Below are 27,810 nucleotides of genomic sequence, written 5' to 3'. Positions count from 1 at the left end.
ATTTTGCATATGAAAATAGTGAGTACATGGCAAATGCTGAAGAGGGAGGAAACTTTTCTGATGCCCACTAGATGGCATACGCTTGTTAATTATACATACTGAATTTTAAGATTTTAAAGCATGAGATTTTGATCATTATATAAATACCATTTTAAGTATACTCTAATCAAATTTATTATTTATTTTACCCGATTAATGTAGTATGATTTTATTGTCAAATATGCTTATCATTCTTAGCCTCCTACTTCTGAATGGGGAACATTTTACTCCCCTTATGCCAGCTGACTACCAGCAACTCCCACTGCTCTAGCAAAACAGACGATATCTCTCTGTGAGTAAGAAATGTGAAATAGTTTTGTATACGTCTTTATGCACAGACACATATATTAGAGTGGTACATTACACATTGTTAATTACACAGTAATTAATAAATACTATACCTCCTTACAGAACTTAATTTTTAATACTCAAGATAGAAAGTAAACAAAGACCTTTGCATTGTTATACTATTTAAGCATGATATGCTATTTTCTTGGATGTATTTTACTGCGAAATCAGCACTCCGGTTTCAGTTGGTCTGAAGTTCCCGCAACATCTCCACCTTCTAGTGTTCCATTTGCCCAACCATCTTCCAGTTCTGAGCTTTTAGTATTGACTCAAATTGGAGAGGATTACGTGGTGGATCTAAAGATCCTAATCCTCTTGATTAATCCTGTTAGAATGTCACATGATGGAGTTTCTACATGTAAATAGGATTATTTTCCTAGACAGGAAATTTATATACATAAAAGCATTAAAATGCCAATATTGGGGTTTCAAAGTCAACCTTTTAAAAGTTAGAATGTTTCAGAGTTATATAATATATATGAATATATGAGTTATATTTGAGAGTAACATTTCAGAGTTCACTGTGATAAACAGATCTTAAATTTGGTTCCACTATGCTCTTGTAATGTGATACAATCTATGATTATGTATTTGAATATTACATTCTCACAGGAACCATATCTCAATTGGGTTACAGAGTAGACTTGCTGGAGAGGTGAATCAGGATTATGCAAAACATAAGGCTACTTTCTGTCTTAGTTGTTATGGAATTTGTGAATGTGCCATAAAACGCCGAAAGAGCAAGAGTTCTTTCAAAGGCAAATCAGCTAAATGCTGCAGGTCTTCCCGCTTACATAAAGGAGTTCTCACATGCTAAGTCACAGCAAACAGACTTAATAACTGGTTACTACGTGAACATTCCTTAGTATCTTTTTGCCTGATACTCTGATATACTGACATGGTGAGGACTTACAGCTGCAATAATGTATTTTGCTGTTATATATTTACAAACTCTGAAGAAAACAGCTCTTCATTGTTATGAAATGGAAAACCCAATTCTGTGGAAACTTTTGATTTAAATGTTTTGCAGTTCTGTTTCTGGGCTGCAAAACATGACAATAAATACATCTTCATCTCCCAGAAGTGTCACAAAGATTATGATTAGAGAAGCATGTAGACACACTAGCATTAAGAACTACAGAAAACTCTCCAGGGAAATAATTCTAGATGTATAGAAGAACATGAATAATGCAGAAGAATGATACCTATATTTTTACCTTTGTCTTGTTTTGGAGGGCCCAAAACTGGATGCAGTAATCTAGATGTGGTGTAACGAGTACCAAGTAAAAGGCAATAATCTCTTCCCTCGTGTGTTGGCTGCCCTCCAGCTACCACAGTCCAGGAAGCTGTCTGCCTTCTTTCCTGCAGGGCCCTGCGGGTGGCTCACGTTTGGTTTGCTGTCTACCAAGACTGTCAAGTCCAGAAGTAATAAAAAATACTGGAACTGTAGCAACTTTGAAGATATAACTTTATGTTTACCTATACTATATCAATGACATTTTATACAGAATTCTGACTGTACAGTTTCAATATGAAGTGGCAACAGTACAGCATATGGTCTCATAAATTTAAGACCTAAATTTGCATTAATTACGCAATTAATTATGCAATGAAAATTTTCACTAGGTGGAGACTTCTTGAAAGTTCAGGCAAAGCACTAGTTAAGTCACTAACTATATACCTAGTTCCATTAATCTTTATCCTTGTGGATCAGTTTCATCATGGGGCATTATAATTATATTTGAAAATAATATGTTATTCATGTCATGCCACATCACACAAAAACTTAAGTAACTAAGATTTCTAATACAGTATGATCATTTTTAATCATGAAGATGCAAGTGTTGCCTAAAAGCAATGGAAAGTTTTTCACAGTCAATGGAAGAAACCCCCTGTCACAGGGACAAGGTCATTCTACATCCAAATATAGCCTGGAGAGCTAAACCAGTCTGAGATAATGCCACGATTCGTATAATATTCAGGATACCTTCATTAAATGCATTAGCGAGGCAAATCATCAAACCATACAGAATAATGCGTTCAATTAATACATATTTTGTGAAAGCTTTCTTAAGGCTATTTCATTCAGTGTATACTATGGGCATCAGTCATTCTATAAAACAGCATTCTCCTTCTGACAGAAGAGTGGAAAAGACAAATCTATTCATTATTCTAGTAAGACTTCAAATTCTTTTGTTCATTAAGGTTTGAGCATTTCACGTTGATGGCTCTGAAAATAACAGAAATTTGAGGAGAAATCCAAGTTGAGTACCAAAATGTTCTTAGTTTTCTTTTAAGAGAGCTGAAAGAAAACTAACGCTGTGATTTTAGCTAGACTTCTTTATGCACTAAAATACTAAGCATAGTTTTCAGGCAATTTTAATTTAAAAGCAAATTAACCTAACAAAAAGTAAAAAAGGAAAGAACTAGGTTTCTTTCCCCTGTCCTTATTTAACTGTCACGGTAACTGCTTTACTAGGTTTTGCATTAATGTTGAAATGGACTCAATCATATAGAAGTGAGTAACAACGCAACCAGATTTATATTTTCAGGTTTAAAGCTTGCAATAAATTTTAGGTTACATTCCAGCACCAACTAAAAAACCCCTATTCAGTGAAAAAGATAGCCAAAAGTGGAAAGAAGCAAGAATGGATCCTGTAAAATCTGTCTTTCCCTAACTCTCTGAAAAGGAGGCAAGAAAATCCTCACTGAAATGTTGCCCTCTAGTCCAGCAGAGAGAATAATGAAGCGTGATTTAGAACTTTTCCAGAATATACTGGGTCAAAATGGGTCACCACCACCTTCATTTTATTTGTAAAAGGAATGCAGAAGAATCAAACCCCAGGAAGTTCTCCCTGGGCTCACCAGAACCATTAGCTTTTCTGCGGCATCAGGCCATGGCAATCGCGTTCAGTCCTGTCCTTGGTGAGACAAGACAGAAGGGGACAGGTACGTGTTTAGAGTGTGCTTATAGAGGCTGTGGATTAGCGCTGGCTGCAGCACAAGCAGGGGCCCCCACTCACAAATGCTGGATACACTGAAATGTTAGTGAGCCTAACACTGCATTTACTGTCTCTGCAGTTTTCAGAGGAGCAGGTAAAACAGTGGTAAATGTAAGGTGTAGTTTTTATGATAAGGGAAATATATAAATGATAGTGCATGAAGGAAGAAATCAACCGGAAATTCAGCTCAGTGAACACAGGGAATACTATTAACATCTTCATTATTCTTTTACCCTTGGACCTACCTCTTTTTGAAAGGATTCAAAGCCTGAAGGTACTCAGTTTTCAGTAGTGTGCAAAGTTTTAGTTAATCAGACTTTTTCCTGTGCATACACCCTACAGAAATTGTTCCCTAAGAAGTGTTCTGAGGAAAAGTGTTCTAACGCTTAGAGCAAAGCTCTGGAAGCTATTTCTAGCCGTGCACAATGACCTTCTGTTTGATCTTGGTTAATTCACTGAAATTTGTTAAGTGTTTTATATTCTAACAAAAGGGTATTATTTTTCCTGTATTTTTGTTCAATATCATTATTAATATCTACTCATTCCTCAGAGGAAGTTATCGTGCTCAGTTCATGTTTAATTTCTATAGCGATACCCTCAGCTGAAAGGAGTAATAGAAGTATAAATTCACCATCTTCTAATTCTCAGACAGACAGTAATAATACCTCCCGACAAGAACAAGGAATCGAAGAGGTTTGTTTTTCTGATGAGTAGTCTCTATTGTAATTCATATCAGTATTTTTATTGTATACGTGATCATAGTTGTAGGACTTACATTCCTCAGACCAAAACTGCATTTAGTCATCAGAAAAGCACAGCAAAAATTCAGGTTTCTTAGTTATAACTTGGAAAGCTTTAGTAAGAGAGTATGTAGCTCCTCATGGCAGCAAGTTTTAAAAATCCAGATGCAGTGTACAGAAGAGACACGCAAATAATTCAGAAGATACTGGCAAAGTGCTAGTCTCAAAGCATTAGAACTGCTCTGTTGAACCTGCTGTTTGACAGCTATGCATTCCAGTCCCAACACCGCTTGCAAACAATTTCCAGCGAGTGTCTGTTATTGAATATGCCTTAAGGGTGGCAAAGCTTAGCATATGCTTTTTACTGGGATCATAATGCAGTAGGAGAAATATGCACATAAGCAATAATGCAATGTTAATTTTGCATATGGAACCTAAATATTTTAGCAGTTGAGAATAAGACAATATTGGGTAAGTAAGCTTCCTCCATAAAGGAGAAAATGGAGATTACATTCACCATACCTTGCTATGATATTTTTAATGGTATTTCCTATGGTAATTGTTTTTTGCACACTTGATATTCATCAAGATGACTATACTGAACCCAAGAAAGTTTTATCTCTTGGCTAATGTATTAATTATTTTTTGCTTTGCTTATTTAACTGAAATGGTAACTGGGTCATCTGGAAAGAGTTATGGAACTTACATTAAGTTGTATCTTTTATAATAAAGAGAAACACTAAAGTTTAAGTGGATCTATTATGTCTTATTTACAGATTTCAAGGGTTTTTGTATAGCTTCCTTCTCTGGGCTTTGCAAATTTTCAGTACTATATATAGAATACCTCCAAGAGCGATCCCTTAATTTATAAACATAATTGACATATTACTTACTGTTTTCTTCTGCATTCAATTGCTCTGTCTATTCTGAACTCAGGTAAACTAATGAATCCTTCTGCTTTTTCATCCTATCAAAAGAAAAGAGAAAGTGATTGTGAAGAAGAAAATAAGAGACAAGTGAACAGTAACCATTTGGGTCTTACACTAAGAACAACCATCCAATCAATTCAAATACTGAACATACTTTCCCCATAATGTTTTGACTTAAAAAATGTATTTTTACTTCATAGTACAATGTTAAACTTCTATGATGTAACTAAACTGACAGTTTCTTGAAGGAGCTGCAGTTATCCTAATTCCTCTTTGCTGAAGATTACAGAAAACATTTCAGCCCCAAATACAGCACTGAAAATAGCATTCAGGATATCAACAACTACAAAGAAGAATTCTTCAGTTTCTTCATCATTTTGTCTACATTTTAAAACTGTTTGTGGAATGCCTCCTTTTAAAGTCACCATTGTGCAGACCATCTGCCCTGCTAATAATAATTGATGAGGTTCCTACATCGAGCCCACCAGTGATTAAATGGAAAAGTAATAACTAGACAGTATCTCTTGTCACTTTCTGCTTTTTTTGAAGTAATTTACCAGGAAAAGCAAGGAGACATATTAACACCAGCCAGGTTTTTGAAAAGTACTAGGAGTGTAGCATGAATTATGGCCTGGCTGTAAACAACAGACTGAAAATCAGTGGGACACATAATGACTACCACCTTGCATGCAACAATGTCAAACAAACAAAACATACAACACAACCTGAAGGTCTTTATCATCCACAGCCTGAAACAATACTGTTTTGGGCTGACAAGAAAATACTAAAACTGAGGATAACTATGCTAGTAAAATTGTCCTTTTGAAGAAAGTAGAAATTCGGTACTAAATTATCAATGATCAAAGCAGGCTGTACGCAGACAGTTTAGATCAGGCACTGAGGCTCAATGCACACAAATGGAACAATTTTTGGCTTCTCCCCTCCATTAGTTTTTCCTGCATATATGCAGATTGCACAAGCATAGGCCCAGTGGTTCTCAATAACATTTTGCAAAGAACAGCATTTTACACGCCAGAAACTGCAAACTCCAGACTAATTCAGCAAAAAGCAAGAGGAACATCCATATAAGAATAACTTTCAGATAAAGAAATCTACAAATTCAGATTTTTCACATCTGCTTCACTTAATGCTTAACTAACATGAACGGTTACGCTGTATATGTCTCCCCACACAACTGAAACTAAGGAAAGCTGCATGGGAACACACTGTTAATCCAAATAAATAGTATCTGTGGAAAACTATTAACTACTGATATATTAATTTCTTTAAGAGTGCCATGAGCATCTGCTATTTTATTAGGCTTGGACATGGACTTTGGAGACTTTAAAAAATAATTTCAGTAGAAATATTTCCAGCTAGAGTGACCCAGACTTGACAAAGTGGCAGTTCACTAACATATCCTACCATGTAGTAAAAACAGACGTTATTCAAACGAATTATAACGTTTAAGGTTTAATTTTAGCTTTCTCCAAACATAGAGTATACTTACATTCTGGTTTGTGTACCAGTACAAGGAGGAATCCTTCAGAATAAACCAGTACTTTTTCCATTTCTGTGTGAAATAACCTTTGGCATCCTTTTTCTTCCACAGCCAGCCTTCACAGTCTCCATGCCCCAAGTCTTTGCAGGAAATCCGTCTTCTGCTCCCACTCGTTAGAGAGCTCCCTGAGAACGCGACAATAGTGTGAGACATCACACTGAATGAAAGAGTGAAAGAACTGTTCTTCTCAACATAAACACACTAATTTTTAATGATGATTCAATTCAAAATCCTTCAAGCCAAATCCTCTGCAGTTTCAGGGAGAGGGGATTGAATGAACATTGCCAAATTCCACAATGCTCTGCAATTTTGGTTTCAGCATGAATGCAAAATAAAAAGGGCCTGTTTTATGTAATGGATTATTTAATCTCTAGAGGGTTCATTCCTCTTAGGGCTGCATTTTTATCTGATTAAGATGGACATCATCCTACCAAAGTAAAACTGTATTCACTTAGCCCTCAATTTGAAAGTCAGAGCATGATATAATCTGTCTACAGATGTAAACACTACTTCTTCCGTATATTTTCTGTTACTACTTTTAGCAATAGAAGGCCTGTCAAATTCTGGGCATTTTTAACTCAATTTTTATAGTCAATATTTATGGTCAATAAAAAAGGAAGATCATCCACTTCCATAAAAATGCACATGCTCCCATTTCTTCTGTCCTGAATTTAGCTGAAAACAATATTTTAACTTTACTGCATCCTGTTTAAAGGGACAGCACCAGGAAACGGTGGGGTTTGTGTCATTGTTACTCCAATGAAATTTAAAGACTTAAAATTTTAGTGTGCCTTGTAAATATCAATAAGAACAGGGTTTTTTTCTTAATTATGGTATAATTTTTCCTGAAAAAGACTCTGTACAAAATTTCCTTAAAATATTCAACATTTTTCTGTGAAAAATCAAGTTTATGTTGCTACAAGAATTATATTTGTCCTACAGCTGTGAAAAAGTGAAGAAGTTTAGGTAACATCAAATGACCATCCTTTTCCTGCAACATTCCACAACCAAGTTCTTAACGTTTTGCTCTTTTTAGAGTAATATACTACGCTGTGTCCTGGTCAGGTTTAGAAGGAATTAAAATTGTATAGTATAATAAAAGGGAAATTTTCACAGAAAGGAGACCAAACCAATAAATAGTATAAAAAGAGCAGAGCTCACTGGCCATATACTTTCATATAACTATTATGCTGTAACTACTTTTCATATGTTCATTGGTTTAACACTCTCAAATAGGCCATGAATAGATAAAGAGCAGAAGGAAATGGCAAAATATACAGATACTCCCTTTCTTCTGCTTAAGTCAGAGGAAATTGCACCACTGAATCTAGCAAGATTATACCTTACAACACAATTATTGGGTATTTTACTTTGGTGTTTACTATCAAATTTAGAAATATTTGAATTAAGTTGAACTTTGACATTTGATCCAGATCACTTATTATCAGAGAAAAAGTATCATTTTCTAGTTTCAAAATGTTAATTCAGATAAGTTACCTTTTGACCATTTTCTGCTTTTTACCCTGAGGGAAGCGTAGTGGAATGACTGTAAGGAAAAAAAAATTTATGAAAACCAACGCAGTAATAGTAGTAACATGAGGCAGCTGGCATTCACTACCATCTCCATGGTTGTCTTATGGTTAGTTATAACAGAATCAATTATCATAGGATCTCATTTCTGCCATTTTTCTCTTACAAATATCATAAACAAAACAACACAGTGCTAAACGTGCAAATTAAAATCCCATTTTTTTCGGTTATTAATTACAATTGCAATCAAATCATTAAGGATTCTTTGCATCAATGGTTATGTAGTAGTTTGAAAACTAAGGATGTAAACTCCTACGAATGATCTAATAAAATGAATAATACTTTGCTGTAGATATACATGAGATAGTTACACAAATATTCATTCATAAAGAAACATCCACCACAAACTTTATATAGTTTATGTGTAAAGTCATGTGTTCAACGACACATTGAAGTCACACTTTTTAATTGTTTCCAACCACAGGAAACAATTAAGTTTGTTAGGTTTGTAGGTCAACAGAATAACTGAGGAGAAAAAAAAGAAATTTATTTCTTTTGTAGCTGCATTATAAAATTGTTACAGATTCTTAAGAAAAACCTAAAAGCATCTCATTATTTAATCCTTTTAAAACAAGGGCTACTACTCAAAAGATGCTAAGGTTTTACCTCAAACATGTAAATGCAAGGGGAAAAGTTACAGCTCAACATGATGAAGTCGCTGCCTGATTGGTAACTGATGCTACCATTACCAGAAGAAAAAACAGTGTGATAAACCAGCAGATCCAGGCAAAGGGTAGCATAGAAAGGGCCCATCTTTTTAATTTTCTTGACTTTTCCTTTGAGACAGATAAAACTCAGCTCAGTAGAGGGCCTGGAAGAAGGGTGCCTCAGTCACTGACAGGGATGCTGCCTTAACTAGTGGTATGACTACAGGCACCTTCTCCCGGAGATCATCTGACTGCTTACCCTGCCTGAGGCGGCTCCTCCCCACGCAGTCAAAAAGCAAACACTTGCTACAAAAGTCCTTATTAATAACTGTGGTGCAACATATTAAATAAGTGCTTAAATTTCACAATATAAAAATTTTAAATAACTGAGGATGATAACTAAAATTTTAAAAATTTAGTTAATATTTAGAATAACAAGGATTACAGTTTAAGCACTACAGAAAAGCAACAGCTGAAAAAAGAAGTCCAACCATTGGAGCAGCAAAGTTTTCTTGTAAATAGAAGTGAGGAAGAGGGAGTTGTTTTGCACATGCACAGATCTATTTGTAACCCTTCTGCAAATTAGCCAGTTTACAGCATTGAACAGCATGAACATTTTCTAGTGACTCGCACAAATCAGCAATTCTTGACTCCTGAGAGAGCTGCCTCGGAGAACACCAGCTTTGTGTGTTCTGTTTATCTCAGACTGTTCTCCCAGTCAGTCACAGTATAAGAATGCTTCACAAAAATACTGTCATTCTGACAGGTGACAAGCTCTGTAAGTGTTTATGCATTGTATCACCATAAGACACTAGAGATTCTCCGTTTACTTGATAGCTGCAAACTTATCTCTTTGTTTTGAGCGCTAGAGAAGACAAAGATTAATGCTTGCTCCTGTGCTACAGGAATTGTAGTAAAAAACAGACAGAAAATGAAACAAACAAAATCAGTCTATGAGAAAGTATTAAAGATGCACAGCAACACTGTTTTTTTTATTTGATGTATTGTTAGCCACAGTACCGGTCAGTCATATTGTGCCAACTGGAGTTCTGTGGTGTCTGTGACTGCAACAATCTGTTCTATGCTCCTCTTTCTGTATAAAAATGCATTAGGACAGAGCAGGCATCTGTTTCCGAAAAAGAGATCACCAAATTTTTCCACAATTGAGGCTATAAAATATAGCGATGAATAAACCCATATAATTAAATTACAGTTTTCATATGGGATTAAATTTAAAGAACTACAATAAAAATGGAAAAAATGGAGGATATACGCATTAAGATAGTCACTGGAAACTGGTATGCATCATTCAACAGACAAGTTCTAAAAATAATGAGGATACAAGCACAACAAATCAAGGAGAGCTAAAAACATTAGCTCTTTTAAAAACAGAAGTCAGTTAGTCTTACCATGTTTTGTTTATGCATACATACAGTGTATTCAAAGCAAGAAAACTAGAGAAAGTGAAAGGTTTGCAATACCTTGGGAATCAGTACTTAATTAGCACTGCTAACTGAAAAATTCAAGCTTCATATTCTGAGAGATAAAGGAACCGCTATATAATTAACTTTGTGGTAAACACTGTAAGAAAACAGTCAGAACTTGCAACTTCAAAATGACAGAGTTGCTACGGGAAACAGACAGAGGATGGGAGAGCATACTGTGGTCGTCAGCGTTCAAGTTCTCATCTCAAAACCACAACGCACAGTAGGATGTTAACCAAAACGCAGACCTTCCCACCCCAGCCCGACAAGAAGCACACCACAGAAAAAAAAAAAAAAGTGATCACGTTGAATCTGTGCTACATGAAGCTAAATTAATGAGACCTCAACATAACGACAGTGTAGTAGCAGGAGTGCTGTCACAGAATCACTAAATGAAAAGTTACGCTGTGTTCAAAAAATGCCCTGGAGACTGGAGATTCAGTCACCTGTCAGGATGAAGGGAACCAAGCCCATTAATGCAAAACTGGTTGAATGTATCCCTGTTATTTTGAGCCTTAGGAGTTTTTAAGGAAAACCATTAACAAGTTCTAAATCCAGCCATCAGTGCATTCATTAGCGAAGTACACAAATCATAGGGACATAGTGCTGATTTCCTCACATTATATGTATTAGATGATCTGCAGTCCCAGGATCCCTGGGAACAGCCACAGGTCCAAGTGTTTTCCAGTAGAGGCAGCAGGCAAGGTAGGGATCGGCAGATAGAGGCAACATATCAGCAAACACAACTGCAGCTTTTCTCAAACTGCAGAAAATTTAGTCATCTATCTTCCACTACTGTCACTGGTCGTTAGCCTCACTTTGTAAATATCTGGGAGGCAGAACGACATCTGACAACTTTGAATTAGCACGTACTTCGTGAAAAAGGTGCTAAGTCGGAACGAAGAAAAGGCATTCTATAAAAAGGAAGCTATATAATATTTGTCAAAATACTAAAAAATAATGTCTGGATATTTTCCATTGAAGACCTTCAAAATTAGTACCACAAAAATCTTTAAAAATCTTAGCCCTTTATCTCCCTATCATAGTATTTACAGTACTTAAACATTTTAAGAGATTTTAAAATTCTCTCTTCTTCCAGGGCAACCTTTCCTCCAGAGTTCCCTTCCAATCTAGACATTTTCTATGATTCTCCTCCCAAAACTACTACATACCTTAGAGCACATACTAAGGTTCCTACTAAACTTAACTAAAAGTACTGCATACACACTAACCTGCTGTGGCTGCAATAGCTACATTTCTGAATATGGAAATTATTCCTAGCTTATTATTTTAAGATGTTTCATAATATAGATGAATATCAAGGTTTGTGATATCTTAAGTATCTTTTAAAAATACACAATGAATTGAACTGTTGGGGATTTTTTTGTTTTTTTATAGTATATTTATAAATCCTTACCTTCCTCATGGATGTGCTTCCTTGACGGTCAATGGCAGAACTAGCATATCTAGGAGAGAGAGGAAGAAAGATGTCGAGTAACTACCGAAAAAAGAATCATAATCTGAATAAGCAGTGCATATACACATACACTCTATGCATTTCCAAATGTATACTTACAGATGTAATTATGTTTCAGAGTGCTTAAAACGTGAGGCCCTTTGAAAACTTAACCATTGTTTTCAACAATCAGTGCTAACGTTACTAAGAAACCCATTCTTAATATTCTGACTCAAGAACACACAAATAATTTGAGAATATCTGGTTCTGATTCAATCACTGGCCTAAAAATTCTCAACCCTGATCAGCTAAAATGCAAAAGCAACCAATACAACTCCTCCCTCCCAGGGACTAGAGTCTTAAGACACATAAACCACTGATTCTTTGTAGCAGGGCTAACTCTTATTTGCACATTTCTTTCAGCATCAACAACATTTAACACAGGTATAGTGGATTCCTAGTGTCCAAACTAAAATGGGAAAGAAAAAGTATTTTTAAACAGGAAAAAGTGCCAATTAATAATTTGGCAATTTTGTTTTAAGAGTAATTTCCATTTTAAAATCTAACAGCTTACAGATACATATTTGAACTGATATTCTAACTTTTAGGAAAGCTCATAGTGTTCCATATCTTGCAGAGTTGGTTCTTTTGCATGTCATTACAGAATCAAATCAAGGACAACTCAAATTGCTTAATATGTGCCTTCCTTGAAGTTTTTGGCTACCTTAACTTTAGCAACACGTAAGCACGTGTATAAACACCCAGACATTAATACGTGTGTAACTATCAGCCAAAATTTGACATGACTGTCAGATATGTTTGCCAGGTACAGAGAAAGTCTAGTATCTTCTTTTGTTCTGTTCTTTCCCCACCACCTCCTCTTTCAAACTCAGAAAGCACTTAAAAACAGGAAATTCATAAAGACCACAGCCATTCAGCAGCCAACGAGAAAATTTAGATCATCAGAAAAACAGTAATATTTTTGCAGTACTGATATCCAAACAGAATCCTCTTGGCTGGCAAACAAGGAATGTGATGGCTACATTTGCTATTGGAAGAAAGTGTGGTGACTATTTTCTGTGGGCCCAGAAACAATCCTGATGTAAAGAATAGAAACTCTTAGCAACAAAATGAACACCAAGTAAACTTTCCCAAACTAACTTCAGCGAGGGCTCCAACTGCTGCTACAGTTCAGTCGTTAGGCTTTTTAACATCAATATCCCTGTATTAAGGAAACTGGCGTACTGCTCCGTTTGCAGAAAGGCTATTGCAGAGCGCAGTTTGCAGTTCTAAATCCCTGGAGAAGGTCCAGGCAAAGTTTCGCTTTTCCAAAGATGTGATTAGTGTCCTGGCACAATGGTACCACAAAACTTTTTAGGTTAGAAAGGGAAAAGCCTGAGAGAGTCCCTGTTCGGTAGGCCTGTTTGTCAATTTTTCATTTATTAAGGGGACATTTTCTGCATAGCTTTCTCATATAAGTAATACGCGTACAATAATTTGTCTCTGCATAGTTATTAGCAGTTGTATTCCTAAATTCTTTTGAAACACTACAATAGTGAAGGCTGTTAGGTGGGTGCAGACATAGCAGTGATCCTCTAAAATATTTCATGGCATACAGTTCTGATTCTTTAGCACTGAAGAGGGAAACAGAAAAGAAACTCATTGGCCTCTCGAGGCAACCGAGGGCAATGCTATGGAGGTTTATGATCTCAGGAGTGTTCTCAAGAGAGTAAATAGGAAATAAATATTCAATGTCTCCTTGAATAAAGGAGCTACGTAAGTTATATAAAATTAGCAGTTAGCTTCATTTTGAATCTTCATTCATTAACACACAATTAAAGATTTTAGCATTCACACATCCTGTAGCAAAGAGTTCCATAACATTTTGCTACAGGATGCCATGGATACCAAAAATTTACACAGACTTTAACACGCAAACATACTATCTATGGTATACGTGAGCTTTCTCCTGGAGTTCTCTAAAGGCTAGAGAACAAAGCAGGGAAGCACCACCAGAAGCCTTTCCCTATATAAACAGAACTGGCCATTGATGGAAACAGGACACCGAACCAGGGTCAACTCTGTCTCATCTAGCATAGAAATTCTTAGACACAATTTCCCCGCATGTTTTCAAAAGTAAGAAAAAGGAGAAGTGGGAAAAACATAAAAATGTAAATGTTTTTGTGTATGTTGTATAAATAGAAAAAGGAGTGCAAGAAATGTAAAGGAATTGAGGGAGAAAATTAAAAAGGAATAAAAGGGTTTTGGACATTTTAAACATATTCTCAAATTATGTTGGTCATAATAATAATAATATATCTTATGTCAGCAAGACAGGAAGTAGCATTTTCTAATTCGATGATTTCCATTGTTACAAGAAATCGAATTTACCAATAGAAACAATTCCTGCATTGTCAGTTAAAAGCATTTATCAGTCCTGAGTCAAAGGAAGTTTCCAGACTGCATAAATGGGATGCACAACATTAAAATTAAAATCATAAAGGTTAACAAGCCAGACTGAAAAGTTCTGAGCTGTCTGTAGATTACAAGGATTGAAAGAGAGAACTGAAAAACAAAAAAGTTCAACTTAAAACATTTGGTGAAGGAATGGACAGACACCCAAACTGCTGCAAGGCAGATTTTATCATTAATGCTCCATTTCTGTCTGCCCATGAGAATGCCATAAATGCACTTCAATCCTGCTGGGCATCTCCCCCCTGATTTCTGGTCTGGTTCTTTAATCACGGCTTTGACCCATCTGGAAAGTGTCAGTTTCAATGCTTCCATCCTTTCTCTCAGCCAATATACAAGATGAATAATACATCTGTGTTTTTCACTGAAAAGTCCTTAGTCAAGTTTTATTCGCTTCCATGCAAACACAATATTGTGTGTCTTTACAGTAATCACAGACTCTTACCAGCAAAAATGTTGTAAAGCTATAGAAGCAGTCTGCAATCAGACTTTTCATAGCTCTTCAAAAGCTGACATCTTATGAAAGGTCAGGAATAGGTGTTCCAATGTACAATGAGCTTAATGCTTTTATTTGGGAATAGTTTTCAACAGTCTGCAGGAGTTTTTTCTATTTTTTAAAAATATTTTATGTCTATCAAATACTCCTCCCCAAATGTAATTATTCCTCAAATATTCAGATCTACAGATCACAGAAGAAGAAATCCTGATCTTTTCTTCTCTTTAGACAAGTAAATTCCCTGGGTGAAAGTGACAGAACCAGTTCATTTAGACATAGAGGAACCCTAGTATATTGTCTATTCTGGTTTAAATGCTCTGTATCATATTTGCTTGAGTTATTCTTCACCTTTCTTTTTAGGAAAACAGTTGTTACAGAAATGAAAGGGAAAAGAATAAGGGGGGTAGGAGGTGGGGGGGAAGGCATGCACAGTGATACAATTATAATGGCCTGGACTGGTATTTCTTAAATAATTGAAACAGATGATCTTCTAATTAAACGCTTGTTTTCTTGTTCATACGGAGTACTGTTTTTGACACAAACTGCAAAATCCAGAAAAAGGAGTACCAATCACTTATGAGTAACTTATACCAATTTAAAAAAAACAAGAAACCACATCAAACAACTGTTTTGGGATGTTTCCAGAAACATTCATTGGATAATATTACATAAAAAAGGCAAAATACTACGCAAATGACTGCAAAACTTTAAATGAAATTTAGTTTTGTAATAAAGTTCATTCTAAAATACTTATTCTATCACACAATTTTCTTCAAATGGATTTCCGAGGTATTCCCATTTGACAGAAATATAACGGAGTTTAGCAGCATCTGTTCTGAGTTTTGACATGCTCTGCCTAGCTGGATGTCATGTATTGGAATTTCCAGGGAGAAAAAGATTGCCGCCCTCCTTATCTATTCTTCAGAACTTTGACTATATTATACATTGTAAATAAACTGAAACACATATAAAAAGGGAAGAAGAATTAGAGAAATACAGGTACTAAGAAGCAAGCACAGATCAAGGTTAAATACAATCTGTCTCCGGTCTCAGTGCTAGATGTGTCCTGACTCAGTATTCAATCAGAATGATGCTGCTGAACATCGAGCTAAAGTGGAGAGGTTAACAAGAATGAGCTAAATAAAGATGGAAATTACTTTGACCTAGATGGAAGCAAAACACTGAGAATTTAAAGGACTCAAGTAGGTGTGGTAAGTTCCAACTCGCATCTTGAAGGACATGCAAATCAAATGCAAGTCTAGTGATAAGATTTGTAATCAGGATTTTAAATGAGGAACAGTGTTGTATGATTAGAAAGTAACAATAATGAATTTCTAGAAAACAATTTAGAATGGAAAAATCTGGAAGTATGGGGGGCTAGCAGAAGCACTATATTCTAGTTTCACGTATTCAATAAATGCTGTAAGAATCAGAATGTAAAGACATACCTGGTAAAAGATTTCTAACGAATGCTGAAAATTGTCACCTAACAAATACTGAGTATGAGAAATCAGCAGAGCAGCTGCATATACCTCTTGTGCTATCAGAGCACTTATATCCATTTAGGAGCACCACCAGAATTCTAAGTATCCTCCATTTTCTGTTCATACAAAAATTCCTGTTATAGCAAACAGAAGTGACTTGCTATTTCTTCGTGAAAGAAGTATCACTAAGTGAGTGCAACTGTGAGTACACTTCCGTGCTGCCACTCATTCCTCTTTTCCTTTTGAGGAACACGTTTTCATTTTCCACCACAGAAAGATAACAACACAGCTTTAATTGTCCCATAAACTCTAGTAAGGAATTGTGTTTTAGCTTGTAAAATTTATATAGTATCTATTGAAAATGATGACTGATTTTAACCAGCTGCATACAATTTAAGCATCCCTTGATCACATAAGCAATGCTCAGAAAGATCAAATAAAATGGCTCTTACACATTATCAGTGCTCTTAATTATAATGTCCCAATTCTCTTTCTGTTACCTTCAGGGTCATTAAATCCATCACTAAATTAAAGTTATAAGAGTATCAAAACAAAATTATATATCTTATTAGATTCCTATCATTCTGACTTCTCCACAGGTGACAGGATACAGATAATAAATCCCAATGAATGAACACAATCTAGAAACAAGAATAATTACTTTGGGCGTAGCTTACCTTTCACCTCATCTTTGGTATCTCTAATAGTTACGAACTATATTGTTGCCTTTTTTTAAGCTCCTACTCTGGCAGCAATGGACAGGATTATAAATTAGAAGTATTTAAAAACTATTCTAGTTATAACAAACTGCTAGTAATATTTACCATTGATTAAACAACAGCTTTAGATACTAATAATTTCTTTGATTTATATTTATTTATTTGACCAAGCAGAGGAATACAAACTTATCTTTAGACTATTCCAATTTGCAGTAATTTTTTAATCTCCAAAATTTTCCAGTAGTTATAAAAAGAAAACTATTTGCCAGATTTTACTCTCGGAACAGAGATAACCGAGTATAAATTACTGGGCAGTGTATTTAATGTTCCATTGTGTACAACAGGCTCTGATCTTTCTGACTGGGGACCTATGCGGAATGTCCAAGTTTACGTACAGTCCACAAACAGACTATTTTGAGAACTTTTCTTTCTAGTCCTCTGTAGGATGGCTCCTCTTTCATAAGGTTACATAAATGTAGGATCTCAAGTACACAGCCCAGATGATCAAGAGATAATTTCAAAGCTGCTGGTTAAACATGGACAACAGTGAAGCCTGCATTTGAAAATCCACTGTTAGTCCCTGCTGCCACCTGGATACTTAGGAGCACATGGCAATTCGGAACACAGAGAGCCTGGCTAACCCCTATTGATCCACAGCAGCTCTGAACAACTAGAAAATGGCACCCACCATCCTGCTATTTTTCACTTGGCAAATACTTGAGAGATGTAAATTTCTAGATGCAAGAGGCAGGCAAAGCTCTTTTCAACCGTCATGTCTCACACTGAATTACTTCAAGTGCAATCTGATTGCAGCTCAGGGTCAAGGCCACCATAGTAAACTTGAGAAAAAAAATAATTCAACATATTAGAAAATACATTTGTGCAGAAAAGTATTGTACCTTATGTGAAATTTCTTTATGGCTAGTTCACAAGGATGCATAATTAACAAATTGGATTTATCTACCTGGTCACAGGGATGCATTTGTAACCACTTTGCCTGGATTCATGATTTATGTTTACATTATTAGAACCTCCATAGCTTACGTAACGTACTCTTTTCACAACAAGTAAATTCTCACTTCAAATTAATTATTAAGTATTTTGTAGTGAGATTTGAAATCCCTTCTCAGTTCCATGCTGGCTCAGCTACAGGCTCAGAACTAAGCTACAGGCTACTATTTGATCCTTCAAGTATCAGCCAGCTCGCTCAGCTGCATCTGTACTCTTCTGCAGTCACTGCAATACAGGTATATCTGTACATGCAAAGTTAATAAAACAAAGTAATTTTCAAAATATTTACTCTTCTTACCTCTCCAGCATTAACCACAACTAAAAAAAAAAATAAATTCCAAAGTATGCTGCTGTGGATGTTTGAAACAATTTTTAAGCATTACTATTTACAAAGACAAAGCATGTTATGAAAAAGAACCTGAGCAGCATGGAAGCTAAATGCAAATAGTCATAAAAACTCTTTATTCAACTAGCAATTGTGCAATGCATGAATGATAGAATTTTTTCTGCCTTCTCTTTCCCTTGCAGGCCTGCGTGGTTAGCGAAGCAGAGTTAACATCTTCAAACTCAAGGTCTCTGTAATGATGTCATGATTATATTAAGCACGCATGTCTAGAATCCACAGATGTCAAGGTTTCCTATTAATAGAAAAAAACTTCTCCCAAAGTAAAATGAAGATCAAAGACCACAGCAATGCTGCTAAACATATACTCAGATATTTGTTTATAAAAAAGCTGCAGCGTGGACTACATGTTAAATACCCACTACCCCTTTCTCATTTGTGAAACAACAACAAACAGGGTAAACTGCCTCCAGTAAAAAGGAAAACAAAACAGCTGCTGCTTCAGGAAGCATTTAATTTAGCTTAACTTCCTAAAACCTCAGAAAGCTCACACATTTAGTGACTCCACTTCCAATTGCAGAGTGTAATTTCCTAAATCATGACACCTGCTCAGAAGTGAAACGTCACAACTTGCCTGTGGCTGCCCTACTTTCCTAGTCACAAGACTGCTTATAAGTAGAGCTCAGATTCTCCGCACTGGTCAGACAGGGACAGAGTTTAATGTGTGAATGGACAGTATTATACAACGAGGAGTGTGGGTGATCTGCACGGGTGGTCAAAGTCTAGCCCTGTGCCTAGCGCTAAGGCAAATCATAGCATCATAAAATACCAGATTGGAAGGGACCTCAGGGATCATCTGGTTCAACCTTTCTTGGCAAAAGCACGGTCTAGACAAGATGGCCCACCCCCTGCCCAGCTGAATCTTAAAAGTGTCCAATGTTGGGGAATCCACCACTTCCCAGGGGAGATTATTCCAGTGGCTGATTGTTCTCATCGTGAAAATTTTTCGTGTCCACTTGGAATCTCCCCTGGAGTCCTTGTACCCCTTACCCCTTGTCTTTTCCATGTGACTCCTTGTAAAAGGGGAGTCTCCACCTTCTTTGTAGCCACCCTTTAATACTGGAACATGGTGATAAGGTCTCCCCTAAGCCTTCTTTTCCCAAGGCCTTCTACAACAAAATAACCTGCTCAGTTGATGAGGGGCAGCGGTGGACGTTGTCTACATGGATTTGTCAAGCGCAGTTTGCACTTGGTGAATCCGTGCTGGCTATTCCCAATCATGTGCTTCACTTGACTTGTAATAGCCCCCAGGATTTGTTCCGTAACTTTCCCAGGGGTTCAAGTAAGACTGACAGGCCTACAATTTCCTGGATCCTTCTTTAAGGCCTTCTTGTAGATCGTCCTTTAAGCTCTTCATTAGCTGTCTTCTAGTCTTCCGGGACATCCCCTGATCTCCACTTCTCCTCAAAGATTATGGATAGCGGCCTCACAATGACGTCAGCCAGCTCTCTTAACACCCTTGGGTGGATATGGAAAGGGCCCATCGATTTGTAGGGGTCAAGGTCCTGTAATTGTTCCCACACCAACTCTTCCTTCACCGGTGGTGGGCCTGTGTTTGCGTCAACCCGGATTTTTGTTCTCAAGGCCTGGAGCCCAACGGTGCTGGTAAACACAGAGGTGAAAAAAGTGTTGAGAACCTCTGCCTTTTCAGCATTGCCAGTGACTAATTCACCTCTCCTGTTTAACGGTGGGCCAATGTTTTACTTCTGTTTCTGCTTGTTGTTTATCTTCCTAAAGAACCGTTTTTTGTAGTTTTTGACATCTCTGGCCAGCTTCAATTCAAGCTGAGCTCTTCAAACTCATTGAAGAGTTTAAAAAGCTAGATATTCATAGTAACATTCTGTAGTCTTGTATTTCTCACATAGCAGTAGTGGTTTTGGTATACATTCCCTGCAGCCTGTGGCACATTCTACTACGTGCAAAATGCGTCTTTCTTCCGGGTTTTGGCTTTTTTTCTTTTTTTTTTTTTAAAAAGGATGCAATCATCTTACAGAAACTGCATAGGCAACTGTACAGTTAATAAAGATAATGCTATTTAATCCAAATACATGAATCTATCCACACAGTTTGTCTTTAGCTCCCCAAAACCTAACTGTATGAGATTAAAATCTTCTACCAGTGCCCATCTCAGCTGATTTTAAGCTGAAATAATTGTGTTAAGCTGTTTTAAACACTCAAGAGAAGGTTGCTAGAAGCAAGGAAATACCATTATACCTCTTTTAAAATATTTTTCAATATATTGAAAAGAGATAATATAGTCATGTTATGGACCTGAAATTTAAAATGTGAGGGAGAAGGATTAGTAAAGGGAGAGTAATTCTATAAAAGAATAGCCTTTTGCTATGAAAGTTTGCCAAAATTTCATCAAGTCATATGTCCCTGGAAAATATCTCTTGGCAGATGTCTGGTAGAGACTCATGTCCTGTTCACCAAGGATGTTCCATCTGGATGGTAATGTCCCTGCCAAACTGAGCATGTGCAATCCATTCACAATAATTAGGGATGCTTTGCTCTAGGAAGAACAAAATTCCTTTGCAACTCTTCCCTGCGACTGCAAGAAACTATGGGTGTGGAGAAGGAAGACAAAAAAAGTGTTGAGGAGTATGACTATTTTTTTTTGTGTGTGTGTCTGTGATTTCTTTCTGTTGCCGAAAGCCAGGCTGGAAGGACCCGAGGGAGGGAGCAGCCATACTGGAATGAAGGAGGTGAGAAAACGGAATGACAAAAAGTAAGGAGAAACAAGTATGAGGGAAGAACGGGACAACAGCACCTGGCATGACAGAGTTAGGAGACTCAGTGAAAACAGTAAATACGTAAGATTGACAGTTAAGTTCTGAAAACTCCAATATAAGAGATAAAAGCAAAAGATGAAATCCAGCTGTTACTTAAGAAGAACTGAGAATGACACACTTTTTCCCCCCTTGTACCCCCTGCCTCATACAAGATGGAGGCTGCTTTAGCTCGGAATTGGGACTAAATGCCAAGTGGGGCTATATTTTTTTATTGTAAAAATATACAATAAGAGTATAAGAATCTCTGTCTAGCTGAGGTAATGGATGGAGAGGTAATGAACTACTGCAATGGTGGCAATGGACAGACAAGACCATCTTTTATAAGATGACATAGAATTTTACCCTAGAAAAAGCCTTTTGAACTCCATCTTTACCTGATTTTCATCTGTGATAGCAGTGCTTCTCAATTTAGTTAAATGGCGTTTTAAACATGGACAGAACCCTACAACTGGGGAAACATCAGTAAATTCTCACCACTACAACTGTCTTTGAAATGAACTATGAAGCTTAATACACCTATAGAGAGGAACTACGATGTTAGAGGTAAAAGTGCTGACAATCCTGAAAAATCTAGCATGAGGTGACTTGTGTTTGCTGATCAACGACTAATACTGTTGTACCTCAGACTTCTGGCTGTAACGTAGTGGTATTTATACCATTGAAGAAAATAATCATCAGTTGTAAATCCTTTAGATTGGTGAAAGCAGCCTAATTGTACTGAATTATTTTATATTCAGTGGACGGTTTAGCTTCTTAAATAGGTATAGGCCTTATACAGGATAAAAAGATGTAAAAAAAGAATAATTACCCATATGCACAGATACCAATTAACTTAATTATGACATTCCACGATACCCAAGTATCTGTTATTTCAAACTTATTCTTTTAATATGACTTATTGGATGCAACTAGAATATGAACATACTTGATCAGATATACTGCAAAGAAAAAAACACAAAATCACTATTTTATTCATTAGAATTAGTTGATTAAATGCAATTGTAAGGGACAAACTGAAGTCTCCATTGTTAGTATTTATCGAATATGAGCCAGAAATATGAACAGTAACTTCTATACAGACTGAATCAGCATTTAAATGTTCATTGAAAAATTCTGCCTGTTCTTTCCAAAAATCATGTTAGACATGCATTATGCTTTTCATCCTCAGAGTAATTCTGAAATACTAAGTTTCAAAAGTAAAAAAAAAAAAGGGGGAGGGGGAACATCTGCTACTTTGTAGTAGTATAATTTTTTCCTCCTAGTAATCTTTAATAAACTTATACCTGAAGTATTTTTTCAACCTTTTGTAATTGATACTTATATTTGATGTAGCGAACAAATGAAAGTTATGACATTTATTAAATTATATTAATGCTTTTCTCACTAAACTCTGAAAATTTATTCTTCCAACACCGCCACCACCACCAAACTAAATTTCTAAAAGCAAATAAGCAAATATAATTCATAAATAGATTATGTATATATGTAAATGCAGAATAACAGAAGTACTTACCTTTCAGTATCTCCACTGACTGTGTCCCCTGCTCTCTGTAGAAGAAAAACAAATAGTATTAAGCATGACTAAAGACTATACTTCCTTGGTGCACTCAGCATAGCAGGCATCTGCAGCGAAAGAAGTCACAGAAGTTAACCACAGTAGTCATCCCGTAACTCTAAGGAAATGGAACATTTATTTCTATTTCTAACTAAATGTTATTTCACAAGATCAAATTTAAAGCACCTTGCATCCGCACTTACAAAATAGTTTCAGCTGCTATGTAATCGTGACCAAAGCTCTTTAAAATAAGAAGGGAGCTAAAAAATTGTTAGAATGTCAATGTTTGCAAAAATGTTAGTATTTGAAAGGGAGTTTTTTAAGTGTAAAGAAACAAATATTACAATATAGAATACAGAATTTCAGAAGAATGAACTGCAGAGGATTTTAAGAACAATTATGTACCTGTCATCAACACTTTCTTTAATACCTTTCTTTTATAGTTTTACATAACTTGATTTACTACACTGGTTATTCCTCTGAGGTTTGGAAATGAACATGTCTTTTAGTAGTGTTTCAGGATTAAAAATAACATCTTCAGACTGTTTTTGTTACTTTAAACAAAGCTTTATGATGGAGAAGTTTTCCCACAGCTAAAAACCAGTTTTTCATCTTGAAATTGCAGAAATGTATGTTTTAAAATTAATGTGTATTTGTTTATAAATGCAGAAATCTGCACTTGAAAAATTTTTCACTATATACTTTCTGAATAACCAAACAGGAAACAGATTATTTTTTGTAAGTATAGCGTTTGTGTTTTCATATCAATACTTTAGGTATAGTGTAAGATATTTAATGACATGTGACTTCAGAGAACAGTTACAAAACTGAAATACATGTTGCACACGTAAAAGACAGGAAGTCTGCCGGGTCTCTTTAACCGCATGGGCTATAGCACAGATATATTCTAACAGCGTGCATTTGTAAGAAAACTTTAAAATTTTCAGGGGACAAGCACACATTTTGCCACCTCGCTCCTTCACACATCCCTCTGGTGTATCCATATGCAGAATCATTTATCATCTTTTATCATGCTACTTCTACTATAGGTAATAGATGATTTGCCACTTGAAGCAGGCAAAAAATCCCTCAAGTGACCAAGTCACCCTGGCAATAACTAGTAAGTCTGGTGGGGATTGATGATACCACAGTAATATCAAAACACCTGAGGAGTCTTGTTCGTCACTTGCTTGCATCTAGTAAGATTAGACTAGTTATCTCACCTAGGATCAGAAAGACATTTTCCCCTGAACAGGACCACGTAGATCTACATGACTACTTTTTCTTCCTTTCTGTACTGGGTTTGCGTGGCCAGGTTTCGGTAGCGGGGAAGACTACGTGGGTGGCTTCTGCAAGAAGCTGCTAGAAGCTGCCCCTGTGTCCGACAGAGCCAGTGCCATCTGGCTCCCAGACGGACCCACTGCTGGCCAAGGCTGAGCCCATCAGCAACAGTGGTAGAGCCTCTGGGACGACATACTTAAGAAGGGGAAAAAAGTTACTGTGCAACAGCAATTGTAGCTGGAGAGAGGAGTGAGAGTATGTGGGAGAAACAACCCTGCAGACACCAAGGTCAGTGAAGAAGGAGGGGGAGGAGGTGCAAAGATTTATTAATGTTAAAGATTTATTTCCAAACTATCAAGCGTCTGAAGGTACTGACAGCCTATGTAAAGTCAAAAGTGGATCACTAAATCAGTACATGGAGTTTCACAATGATCACTAATGATCTTGGGGCTGAATATTAAAGAATGGTAAGCACTCTCCATAATTTTCCAGCTGGTACATTCTGTGACCTGCCTCTGTTTTGAATAAAACGTTGCCACAGTTAACCCACACTCGTGTCATGGCAAAACTGTCTACAATGCAACATAAATGACATGCACTTCTTACTTACGTAGGCTTTCCTGTCTCTTTTGTTCCACAATAATTAGGACCCTATATACTTTACAAGTAACTCTTGTTGCTGCATTAAATACTATTTACTACTAAAAACTTTTCCTTTTACTTGTTCTGGTAATTGATTCAGCTAAAATATCCTAGCAAATGTGAGCATCAAAGATGGTTACCATTCAAATAAGATGATCTTAGCTCATGAAAAGTAATGAAATGGTGCAGGGAGTTCTCCTACATACCTTGCTGAAAACAAGCAAGTGTAAGAGGTCCCCATCGAGTAACTGAGCACACAAAACTGTAACAGGCTTTCCTGAGTCCTATAAACAACTCCTTAGAATACACCGAAATCCAGTCTCAACAACTTACAAAAAATGAAAGTATACCATCTAGAAATAGTCGTATTTTCTTGAAGTAGACCATCAGACAGACAGCACATATCTACAGCTAAGCATCTGAAGAGCTTCAGTAAAATCCTGCACAAGAAACGTCAGATTGCTGCTGCTGCTAATGCACTATTGAATACGAACGAACCAATCTGATCATCCCTGAAAACACCGTGTTCGGCCTAGTAAAATACTGCGTGGCCAGACAAGTAAAAACTTTGACAGCAGCACTACACATGATACTGTCATAACAATAACATTTATTCATTCTAGAAGGCTCAAAGGTTTTCTTCTCATATCTCTCTGCCTTCTAGTGTTACTAATTTTAGCAACTAGAAGTGGGAAAAATAATTTAGTCAGTTTAAGTGTTTCCCACTCTATTTCTTAATCAGTAAAGGCCTCTCCTTTCTAAAACCGCTCCTAAAGTAAAAAAGAAGAGTTTTCCAAATCAGGGTTTATTCACTTTCTCTCCCTAATGGGACTCGTCCCACACTCCCTTCCCTGAGAAAGCTACAATACTCCTCCTTGTTCACACTGTGCTGGCCACCTCCTTTTCATCACCTGTATTACGAATTGTCACTACCACTACAGAACTATCCCAGTTACTTATTTCCTTCCAAAAAAAAATGCACAAAGAACACCTGTATCATGGGTGAGTACTTTGGATCGTGCTTCTGAGATTCCTTTTGATCAGACATATTCCATATTCCATTAGTACAACTGCGAACAATTGTTTGGGTGTTGTGAACTTGCATATATTAGACTGAAAAAGACATGCTAGAGTGAAATGTGCTTCTATTAATAAGATATGTTTTTCTAGAGGTCTTTCTCTCAACGCCACTGATTTTTGCATTAATGAGCACTAATTTTCAAAGATACTGAATAATCTAATCAAATAAAGAACAGTCTGTAGTAGGGAAATTTTCCAATGGCTCTGTAATAGTAGAAAAAAGAAAAAATATGAGTTAACCAATAAACTACTCAAAGATTATGCAAATTGTAACTGATTATTAGGCAGCCTGTTCCAATGCTTAATAACCCTTTCAGTTATTAGAAATTTTTCCTAATATCCAATCTGAACGTCCCCTGACACAACTTGAGGCCGTTTCCTCTTGTGCTATCATCCGTTACTGGGGAGAAAAAACCGACCCCCACCCGGCTACACCCTCCTTTCAGGTGGTTGTGGAGAGCAATAAGGTCTCCCCTCAGCCTCCTTTTCTCCAGGCTGAACACCCCCAGCTCCCTCAGCCACCCCTCACAAGTCTTGTGCTCCAGACTCCTCACCAGCTTCCTTCCCCTTCTCTGGACACACTCCAGCACCTCAATGCCTTTCTTGTAGATACTGTCAATGATCTATATGTGATAGACTCCTATCTGCTATTTCAGCAACCTTATACATAATTTTTTTTGAATAGTTGCTCCTTAACAGTGTTATGTTCCTGTTATCTGGAAAACAAATTGCTTTATCCTAGTTCCCAAACTAAAACTTTACTTCATCTTACTAAAAGGCTGCTTTCATGACTAGTAGACATGTGGAACGCTCAGGAGGCACAAGTCTTGTCATGCTGTCACAGACTATAATACACAAATTCTAAGAAATTCAGGTCACTGGCACCTATCAGCCTTCTTTAGAGTCAGCTTCACGTTTATGTAGCCCTAGGGATTTTAGTGCATCTGCTTCTGACTTACACAAGTAGAAATGAAAGGAGAATAAGGCCTATATAGTCTAACAAGCAGATCTGATAATCTTCTCCCAAAGTAAATCCTGTAGAAACTACTATTTACCTGAAATTTGTATAAATAACTGACAAATGAAAAATTGTTTCCTTGAATCAGGATTTCATAATGAAAAGAACTACTTTCTCCTAGGAAGTAAAGAAATCACAGAAAACAAAGAACACTGAACTGCAGAGAGAGCGTGAAAACGTTCAGAAGTTATTGTTTGTTGTTTACTAGTGGAAGAGACTAGAATAGTTGATAATGAGCCTAGAATAGTTTGGTAATGAGAGTTAATAATCTCAGTGGTCAAATGCAAAATATTCATTCCATCTCAGTATGTTTTTATTCAGTTACAAAAGATTCTTTTACCTTTATTACAAATACTGTTCTTCTATACTCAGATATTGAATTCCCTACAAAAATGATCTATTCATTATCCTAAGCATTTCTTTACATTATGTTTGTCGAAAAGCGCAACAGTAGCCTTGTTGCCAGGGGCTTTACTTATCTCTCTAGCTCAGTGACCTTGATGATGCTTAACCCATTGAATACACTTGCAAAATTACTATGCTCAGCTGAAAATGAAAGCAGCCTTTGAGGTTTTTCTTCTACTCACTCTTGTTGAGTGAAGAGATAATAGAGACAGGAAATAATCTCCTGCAAGCTACACCCATGTACAGTTCAGAGATACTCAATTTTTATGCTGAAAAATACAAGATGACAGATGAGAAAATTAACAAAGGACAGAAGAAAAACATCCACTCAGAATTTTTAATTACGTGGTGCATAGTGAACACTATGTCAGCATACAGCAGACAACAGAGAAAGCAGCAAATTTTTTAAAGGAATGGAAGGTTCCATTTTTTGGAAAAATGTTACATCCAAAAGAGAAGCTCTCCCAGATTACAAATGAGGTTAAAAAAGTGATCTACATGAGTATGTAAAGGAAGACTGCCCTGTTGCAAACAAAATTTATCTTATGTAGTAAAGCAAAAAGTAGTCCAAAAGGACAAATCACAAAAATGGATAAAGTTTATTTTATGTTGACCAAAGCCTACCTTTATCCTCATCAATCAGCTCTTTCAGTTTA

The 27,810-nt window shown here is 36.5% G+C and overlaps 1 protein-coding gene across 1 annotated transcript in view; it reads right to left on the bottom strand.

Annotated features, from left to right (window-relative positions):
* The window catches only part of LOC141464290 (connector enhancer of kinase suppressor of ras 2-like), a 213,283-nt gene that overhangs the window by 18,441 nt on the left and 167,032 nt on the right, over positions 1-27,810 (bottom strand). The window contains exons 15-19 of the mRNA XM_074147092.1: positions 22,687-22,721; positions 11,758-11,806; positions 8,117-8,165; positions 6,569-6,744; positions 5,023-5,096 (exon numbers count right to left, since the gene is read on the bottom strand). Coding sequence (XP_074003193.1) covers positions 5,023-5,096; positions 6,569-6,744; positions 8,117-8,165; positions 11,758-11,806; positions 22,687-22,721 — 383 coding nt within the window. The remainder of the gene's footprint in view (positions 1-5,022; positions 5,097-6,568; positions 6,745-8,116; positions 8,166-11,757; positions 11,807-22,686; positions 22,722-27,810) is intronic.

Source organism: Numenius arquata, chromosome 5 (genome assembly GCF_964106895.1).
Source record: "Numenius arquata chromosome 5, bNumArq3.hap1.1, whole genome shotgun sequence".
In the NCBI taxonomy this organism is placed as follows: Eukaryota; Metazoa; Chordata; class Aves; order Charadriiformes; family Scolopacidae; genus Numenius; species Numenius arquata.
This window is presented reverse-complemented; position numbering and strand designations above follow the sequence as displayed.